Here is a 9,709-nt window from a genome sequence, read left to right on the forward strand (position 1 = left end):
CACTATTATCCTCTAATCCAACATACCCAGAATTTACCATTCCACTTTATTTACAAACCTTGGGTAGTTTTTCTCTAAAAACCTTTTGTCATATTATCAATATGCCTGTTCCTGGCCTTTCTAAGTTATCTAAGGAAACTTTTACTGCCTCGGCTCTAAAAAGAGGTTTCAAACCCATTATAATTCATGGATATCAAACATAACTGAATAATCAAATAAGGAGCAGTTCTGACATTCATCCCAGGTGGCTATCGCTTGTTCTTCAGAAAGATCTGTTCCCAGGACTCCACGCACTGCCAACACAGTGGAGGCATTAAAAGAGGCATTGTAAAAGAAACCATTTTCTCAGATGCTACAATTACTGAAGCATAGAATGAACAATATTAGGAGCAAAGAAAATTTTACAGAGGTAGCCAATCAGTGAGTTCGCAAAAACCAATGAACCCTGACTTCAGGAGGTCACCTCGTTGGTCCTCAGGGTCCATGGCTCGTAATCCTGAGAAGGGCCCCGGGGTTGGATTTTCATCCATGTTGTTACAGGGCCACAACATCTCAGTACTTGCGTATGTCCACAACAATGACCTTGAATACAACTCACCTGAATTTAGAAATCATCTGAATAATAAATTTAATACATTAAATACTAACGACCAAAGACCAGAAGAGTTGTGGTATGACATCAAGAATGTCATACAGGAAGAAAGCAAAAAGTCATTAAGAAGACAAGAGAAAAGGAAAAGATACAGATGGATGCCAGAAAGATACACTGAAGTTTTCTCTCCAGAGTAGAGATGCTAAAACAAATGGAAGAAATGAGAAGGTACAAGAGTTGAACAGAAAATTTCAAAGGTCAGTTGAGAAGAAAAAGTCAAATATTACAACAAAATGTGCAAAGATCTTGAGTCAGAAAACTAAAAGAGAAGAACACGCTCAGCATTTCTCAAGTTGGGAGAACTGAAGAAAAAAATTCAAGCCTCAATTTTCATTATTGAAGGATTCTCTGGGCAAATTATTGAATGATACAGAATGCATCAAAAGGAGATGGAAGGAATACACAGAATCAAAATGACTTCTTTCCTTAAGAACAGCTTGTTGTTAAGTACCGTGGAGTCGGCTCCGACTCATAGTCACCTTGCAAAGGGTTTCCGAGGTTGTAAATCTTTACAGGAGCAGAACGCCTCATCTTTCTCTGGAGGAACCAATGGTAGTTTTGAACTGTTGACCTTGAGGTTGGCAGCCCAACTCGTAACCACTACGCTACCAGAGCTCCTTAAGAACAGCTTATACAGTTGGTAATTACCACTCTGAGGGCATCTCACTTTATTGGTTACATAGCAAGTGTTAAGGTCTGTTCCAAATTAAATTCGTACCATTCTATATTTTACTTTTGCTTGCTTTCTTTCAAAAAAATCTATATTAAATTGTTACTCATTTCCTTTAAGGAGCTCTGGTAGAGTAGTGGTTACAAATTGGGCTGTGAACCTCAGGGTCAGCAGTTTGAAACTACCAGCTATTCTGCAGGAGAAAGATGAGACTTTATGCTCCCGTAAAGTTTTACCGCCTCCGAAGCCCGCTCAATGTTGCTATGAGTTGGAACCGACTCCACCGCACATAACCACCGCCACCATTTCCTTTAATCTTTTTTTCTTACTGGTCAACTGTGGGTTTTAAAACTCAGATAATTAAATTTAAACTGTATATGATTTTCTCTCATACATCAATAATACTCCCATATCTTCAGAATATATAGTTCTATTAATAGTTAACACTTTTTTCTTTTTAATTAATGCAGATAAATTATATTCATAGTCCTAAATGAAAGTGAGAAACTATACATTTCCAATGACATAGATAACATTTAAAAATACTTATCTTTTGTTAAGTTTAGCAACATAATATTTGTAATATCACTGCTTAAAAAACATTATTACAAATTTTACTAATCTCAAGTGTGTAGCTAAATAATGCTTATAAATCAAGAGATAGGAAAAGTTGGACTCTGTGAAAGCACAAATTACCAGTCCCAAAAGGCTTATCAGAGGGAAGACCTATATATGTCCTTCCTAAAGAAAGTAAACAAACAATAACAAAAAATGTTTATAAAGAATCCAGAAGTAGACATGTTGATTTGATTAAAAATAAAAAAATGTGAATGTTTCTGAAAAGTGACTACAATTTACTTACTCAAGAAGCCGGCTCATGGAGTTTTCTGGCATCTCTAAACTGTGCAAAATGAATATTCATGTTAGGGAAGATAAGCTTGTTGCCTCATTTCTCAGGTATTCTTGTATGTTTTAATTCATGTTTTTATTAGATATTTGAATTTAAGGAGCATTCTTTAAACTAAGATTTCTTTTCTTTTTAGACATTATGTGCAAATGAGGAGATAAGGTAAAGTGGTCATAAGGTATCTCAGAGTACAAATTAGCAAAAGGACAATCATAATGGTAAGATACTGGGTTAGCTCAAATTTGTACTGCTGATATTTTAAAGGAAGAGAGAAAGTGACCATACATATAATGAGTGGTAAACCGTAGTCTGTGTGGTATCATGAAGTTTAAATTATTCTTCAGATTAATTCAGAGCAATTCATGAATTTTTTGAAAAGAAATTCTTTTCATGGCATTTACCCCAAGAAGGAGGACATCAGATGCCATCCTAATACCTTGGCACATGAAAATAACCAATTAATAGCTGTGGAGTGGTCAAACAGAGGCACCTAATTATTTATAACTTATAGTAAGTACAATTATTTTGGGGAAAATTTTGAGACAACTTTCTGATAAACAACTATGAAAATAATCATAGATTGTGTCTAGATAGAGATTAAATATCTGTTTTATAGTAATAGTGTAACTGTGACTAAATACTCATAATACTGTTGGTGCTTCAATTAGTTTTTAATTCATTAATGTCTTCCATTATTTTATACAATTCATATTGGATGTTACATCTCAGTATATTTAGGGAAAAAACTGAGAGAAAAATATAAACACATTGACTTCATCTATCCTCACTTCTTGGTTAGAGATCATAATGGCAGAAATTTATTTGTAGGTATTGTGGATTTCTGCATTTTGTGTTTTACTCTCATTTTCCCACTTTACCTTTTGACTCTAGGGAGATTGCTGCATACTAGCAAGCATGGGCAACCTCACTGTCATCACAGAATTCCTTCTCATGGATGTTTCAAGCTCCTGGGAACTCCAAGTTTTACAAGGTGTGCTGTTCTTAATGATTTATCTAGGAGCCATGGCTGGAAATCTTCTGACTATTTTAGTCATTGTGAAAGATCCACATCTTCACTTTCCTATGTACTTCTTTATAGGCAATTTATCCTTCATAGATCTTTGCTATGTTTCAGTTATTGTTCCCAAATCAATTGTGAATTCCTTGACAGGTAGAAAATCAATCTCACTCAAAGAATGTGCTGCTCAGATTTTCCTGTATACTTTCTTTGCATCTACAGAACTTGCTTTTCTTGTAGTGATGTCTTATGACCGCTATATTGCCATCTGTCATCCCCTGCATTATGGGCTCACTGTCACCCCACAGGTTTGTACACAGGCAGCAGTGGGCTCATGGGCCAGTGGATTGCTCTATTCTGCCATCCATACAGTCAACATGTTCAGGCTTCCCTTCAAAAAATCCAATGTGATCCACCAATATTTCTGTGATATACTTCAAATTTTGAGGATATCATCTTCAGATATTCAATTTTCTGAATCTGTACTGTTACCTATAAGTGCTGGCTTTGCCATAGCTTGTTTTACCTTCATGTTTATGTCCTATATTAAAATACTTTCAAATGTGCTTCAGATGCGCTCTGTGGAAGCCCGGAACAAATCTTTAGCTACTTGTACCCCTCAGTTGGCTATTCTCCTTTTGTTTGTTCTTTCTGCTTTAATTGCTGCCTTAGGCCCAATTGCAAATAAAGCATCTCTTAAAAACCTTCTGATGGCCATGTTCTACACCATGCTGCCACCGTTTATAAACCCCCTCATCTATAGTCTGCGGAACAGGGAAATTAACAGTGCTCTAGGCAGAATGTACAAAAGATATTTTGAGTTCCCAAGTAGGGTTTTATTTAATTAAGATGCTCTGAAAGAATAAAATTTTAAAGAACTTTAACTTACATTGACTCTATGTTCTTAAATTTAAACCTCTACCTGGTGTGGCACTATGTGTTAATGTGCTGGACTGTAATGTTGATTTCAACCATAAGGTCAGTTGGTTTTTCAAGCTCACCAGTCGCACTTAGGAAACCCTATACAGGATCATTATAGCTGACTTGATGGCATTTAACAACAAAACAACAATCTGTGAAATATCTTGTATGTAATTGTTTCTATTAGCTGTATATCTCTGTCTTTGTGATTATTAGCTAGATATCTCTGTCTTAGTTTTTCTTTGAAAAAAAAAAATCAAATGAACAAACCTGTTGCCATCAAAGTCTTATACAACTCACTGATATCCTTTGTGTATCAGAGTAGAACTGTGTTTCATTGATTCAAGTGTAGATCACTGCTTTAGGAATACATGGCTTTCTGGTAGTCTGTGGGTACACAGGAAACTACCAAATTTTGGTTAAAAGTTTGCACCATTAAGGGACTCCTTACTTTTCTTACTCATTTTAATATTTATATAATTCATGAAGATTTATTGAAAAAAAATTAAAAGTTTCAGTCACATTGTAAAAATGTGTTTAAATATCTTTTGTATGGTTCTGACTATAAACAAAGAATGACATTATAGACTTTATAAATTCATTATAAAACCATGACTTAAGTAAGTATCCGTACCTTAACAGGTGCCCATTCATTTTAAATAATTCCAGGGTAATAAACTCTGCCAATTTGGGAAAAACTATTGATATGTTTGCATTAGAGAAGAACACATATTAATATTTTCTTTAACAATTAGACAAATGCCTTCAGGACATAACAAATTGATTAGAAGTGAGGGACAGCTAAGGAATTGGTGACACAGTCAAGAGATAGCACCTACACTACTGCTCAACATTGTTGTTGTTAAGTGCCCTCAAGTCGTTTTCAACTCATATCGACCCTGAAAAATCAACTGGTTCAAACAGACCTTGCAATCCAGCAAAGTGACTTGCAGCATCACACCAGAACTACTAGAGGTAGAACAGTAAAACATTTGCTCCTTCATTAAAAAAGTACACTAAAAAGCATAGCATTTCCATCACAGAATATAGTTTGGAAAATTCAGATTCCCTCTGATTCTGGATGAAAAGGTATACTCTTTTGCCATGTTTTATAACTTGTTCTAGAGTCCTGTTGTGGCCATGTGAATTAATGTGCTGGATGCAAAGCAGTTTGAACCACAAGGCCCATGGTTTAAACTCACCAACTACTCCTCAGAAACCCTATATATGGTCCCTATGAGTCTGAACTGATTCAAAGGCACTTAACAACAGCAACATATCTTGTTCTTTATCATGCTAAATTTTCTGCAAGATCCAGAACAGTATATAAAGTGGAATTAAATGGGGCAGTAAATGTATTAGAATTTTCCTGAAGCATACCAGATTCTGCTTGCACTATGTAATGCATATTTTCCACAAAATAAGATGGGATATTTTATCTTTCAAATAGAAAATTTTATTTTTCTAATTTCCAAGTGTTGAGTTGCAATGGTGAGCACTAAAGATTATATCAAAATTGTTATTTCTCAGAAATAAATTCCAGAAAGATTGCCTTTACACTTTAGAAACTATATAGAAAAGGCTCAACATTTAGAAACTTATGCTTTACCAACTTCACCCTGGAATTGGTACAATGAGAATATCAGGATCTTAAAGGTTCTCTATAGCACTGGACCACAGGATCAGTTTAAACTACAAAGTCAGTTGTTCAAACTCACTAGCAGCTCTTTAGAAACCCTATTGTTGTTGTTTTTAAATGCCATCAACTCTAAACAGGGTCATTATTATTCAGAATCGACTTGATGGCACTTAACAACAACAGTGTGAATACATTCAAGATAGAATTCAGTATTGCATGGACATCATGAATCTCATGTCATACAAAAATAATAATTATTGTAAATACCTGAACTTGTTTAATATTTCACAAATGCCTGACATTTATGTTTATATTTTCAATATTTTAATGATTGATGATTTGATCCAATTTCTTTTAGATTTTTGTTTATTCCTGTCTGAGTCATATTAAATTTATTTCCCAAGAAAAAAAGCATCATGTAAAGTTTTATATTCAAGTAATAAAATTATAAAGATCAGGAATTCCATTTTTATCTTTGCATTTGTGTGTATGCCTTAGTGTTGCCCTTCTCTTGATTTATATTTAAATTTATATTTGTAATTGATTTTTCCTTGAGGGTTACTCTATTCAGATATTGAATATCTATATCCATGAAATTTCTAGTCATCAGGCTTCCTGCAATACTGATCAGATTCTACTTCATTGTGATTAGTATTTGGATTTCAGATATTTTACATTGTTGTTCATCAGCATGGATTTTTAATTAATGTGTGGTGTACACGTTGATGCACAGGATTCAAGGTCAGTTTGAACTGCAAGGTCAGTAGTTTCAGTTCACTAGTGACTCCTGTGAATACCTTCCACAGGGTTACTATGAGTTGGAGTCAACTCTGTGGTGTTTAGCAACAACAATGAATCATGAGGTGGTAATCCTGGTGTGTCACTGTAGGGTAGTCACTAGTCTGCTAAATAGCAAGGTCTGCAGTTCAAACCTATCAGCTGTTCCTTAAAACCCTATACAGCATCTATATGAGTCAGAACAGACACAATGGCATTTAGCAACAACAAACCCATCATGAGTTGGACAATTTAAATTACAAAATTTCTAACCTTCTTCTATAGAACACACTTTTCCTAAATTTTTTGTAACTTTTTATTCATGATTTAATTTTTCTATCAAAACATGAAATTAGAGTTATTGTTGTTAAGTGCCTTTGAGTCATTTCTGACTTAGGACGACCCTGTGTAGGGTTTCTGAGGAGTGGCTGATGAGTATGAACTGCCAACATTATGATTCAAACCGACTTTGTTGTCAAGTGCATTTTTATTTCAAATCTATTAAATCTGTCCATTTTTCAATTCTATTTTGTAAGAAATGTTTTTGAAGGTACTTTCATACATACTAATGATTTTTTTTAATGTTGTAAGTATGTTTTTAGCACATATAAAACATTCCTTAGCCTTATATTATAGTTCTTCTAGATGTCTAGTACTGCACTGTAGGATAATCACTGGCTGCTAACGACCAGTTCAGAAGAAACCCATTGTTGTTGTTAAGTTCCCTAGAGTCCGTTCCAACCGACAGCGACCCAGTACAGGGTTTCTGAGGCTGTAAATCTTTACAGGAGCAGAACGCCTCATCTTTTTCCCACGGAGCGGTTGGTAGTTTCAAACTGCAGACCTTAAGATTCGCAGCCCGATTCGTAACCACTACGCTACCAGAGCTCCTTCCTAAAAAAAACTCTGTTCAAAGTGTGGTTATGAGTCAGAACAGACTTGATGGCAGTTAATAACAACAATACCTGTCTTTGATGTGTGATGCATTTTCGATTTCTCATAACAAGATAAGGATGTAGCACCATCCTTTATCTCTGTACATACAATTTATAAGTTTTGTTTGTTTTAATTGTGAATTAAGTGATAGTTTACATGAGAGAGCATCGGTTTTACATTCATCTTTTCTTTGCAATGATTACAATCTCCTCTGTGCACCATTATTCCATAGTATTTGCTTTTATTCTCTCAGGTTTGGGTTTTTTGGTGTGTGTGTGTGTGTGTGTGTGTGTGTGTGTGTGTTTATATTTTGTTTGTAAGCTTGTTTGTTTGCTTGTTTTTGGGGGGTATATACACCAAAACACACAGGAACATATAACAATTGAAACAGCCAAAGGACACTTTGTATAAGCCTGCCTCCTGGCCACCAGCACTCAGTCTTTCTCTTTCCAGGAGTCTAGAGTTCTCTGCTGCTCTCTCTCCATGTCCTCATCTCTGCCTCCATCTCTGGTGTCTAGAAGTTTTAAATGTTTCTCCATATATTGGGATTTTTAAGTATTTGCTGTATTTTCTTTTTCTCATTTAATTTCTAAATTTATTAATGCTGAGTAGTGCTAAGATGTATACTCAGTAGTGCTAAGATATATACAGTTTTTAAAATAATTGAAAGGTGATTAGAAACTTTGTACCTTGAAACTAACTGCTTAAAGAACTTTTGTTTTTTGTTGTATAAGTGTGGAGCAGTTCATGATTTGGGGAATCCTCTCAATATGACATTGCAGAGCTATTTGCTCTCAATTTTAAATGTCATAAAGTGTCCATTGTCCCCTTGACAACAAACCAAGCTTCTGTTTCAATAGAGAAGAATCCAAGATATTTTTCATTCTGACCATGACAACCTCTTGGTGTTATCAGGATAAATAAACCAAGAAGGGTCATAAAATGTCAGTCAATGCATCATTACATGATATTTCTCTATCCCATAAACTCTATATGTATATATATTTTGATGTTAAGATTACTAAAAGGGATCTATATCTTTATCTGCTAATTTACCTATGTCCTTCCATTCATCAGACACTAATTTTAATATATCTTCCAAAGTTCCTTAAGATCAATTTATAAATATGTTTTCATTGCTTCATCACTGGATTCATAAGTTATTTCCTTGCAATTCTTTTAATGATGTTTTTAAAGAGACAAATGAATTATTCTTGAATTACAAATGAATTCAAAACTGCAACCTGATATATGAATACAGATCATCACCTAAGTTTGATCTTCTTGTTATACACCTAACACTTACGGCTTACTCCACTAGGGCTGCTTTGTATGTTCATGTGCATATATTTTAGAAGCAACTAATTAAAATAATTTGTAAGATGTTTTAGATAAAAATTTAAAAATTGTTTTTAGTCACAGTTGTTTCCTGAGTTCATTAAAATGTGCCTTTACTGAAATTTTATAAACCACAAAACATGTAAAGCAAGCTTTATCAGGCTATTTATTTACAAGAGCCTATGATATTGTTGATGTTGGCAAGTGTTGTCAGAAGGGTTCTGATTCATAGAGAACCTGTGTAGAATTTCTAAGCAGCAGCTGATTGTTTTGGACCTTCGATATTGAGTTACCACTCCAGTGCTTATCCTGCAGCACCACACCATATCACCCATAATATAAATTAATATAATTTCATAGTCAGAATTCATAAAGATGAACATTTATTGATAATGTTTAATGATCTGCTCTGCTAAAATGATATCACAGAAGAACACCAGTCCCCATCAATCAGTCACAGAAACGTATCACTCACCACAATTTCTCAGCTCCTGGGAAGGTAAAATTTTGCCAGTGTCAGAATTTACATATCTAATTCAAAATATTTTCTATTGTAAAAAACGTTCTATAATAAATCTAAGAATGAAAAGTATTGTTCAAAAAATGCCATCCCTTCTCCATTATTTCTGCTAATATATGTAATTTTGAGGGGGAAATTTGGAAGTTCTTGTTTAACCTAGACTCTGGACATTGCTGTTATTGTTGTTGTTGTTGTTGTGTGCTGTGGAGTTGATTCCGACTCATAGCGACCCTGTGCAGGGTTTCCGAGGCTGTAAATCTTTACAGGAGCAGAAAGCCTCATCTTTCTCCCGCGGAGCAGCTGGTAGTTTCGAACTGCTGACCTTGCGGCT

At 34.7% G+C, this 9,709-nt stretch overlaps 1 protein-coding gene across 1 annotated transcript; it reads left to right on the plus strand.

Moving 5' to 3' along the window:
• The first annotated feature begins 3,144 nt into the window (after positions 1-3,144).
• LOC102835674 (olfactory receptor 14I1-like) lies at positions 3,145-4,095 on the plus strand. The gene has a single exon (XM_006876074.1). The coding sequence runs from the start codon at positions 3,145-3,147 to the stop codon at positions 4,093-4,095; it is 951 nt and encodes a 316-aa protein (XP_006876136.1).
• The last annotated feature ends 5,614 nt before the right edge of the window (positions 4,096-9,709 follow it).

The sequence above is a fragment of the Chrysochloris asiatica genome, unplaced genomic scaffold (genome assembly GCF_000296735.1).
Source record: "Chrysochloris asiatica unplaced genomic scaffold, ChrAsi1.0 scaffold00352, whole genome shotgun sequence".
Taxonomy (NCBI): Eukaryota; Metazoa; Chordata; class Mammalia; order Afrosoricida; family Chrysochloridae; genus Chrysochloris; species Chrysochloris asiatica.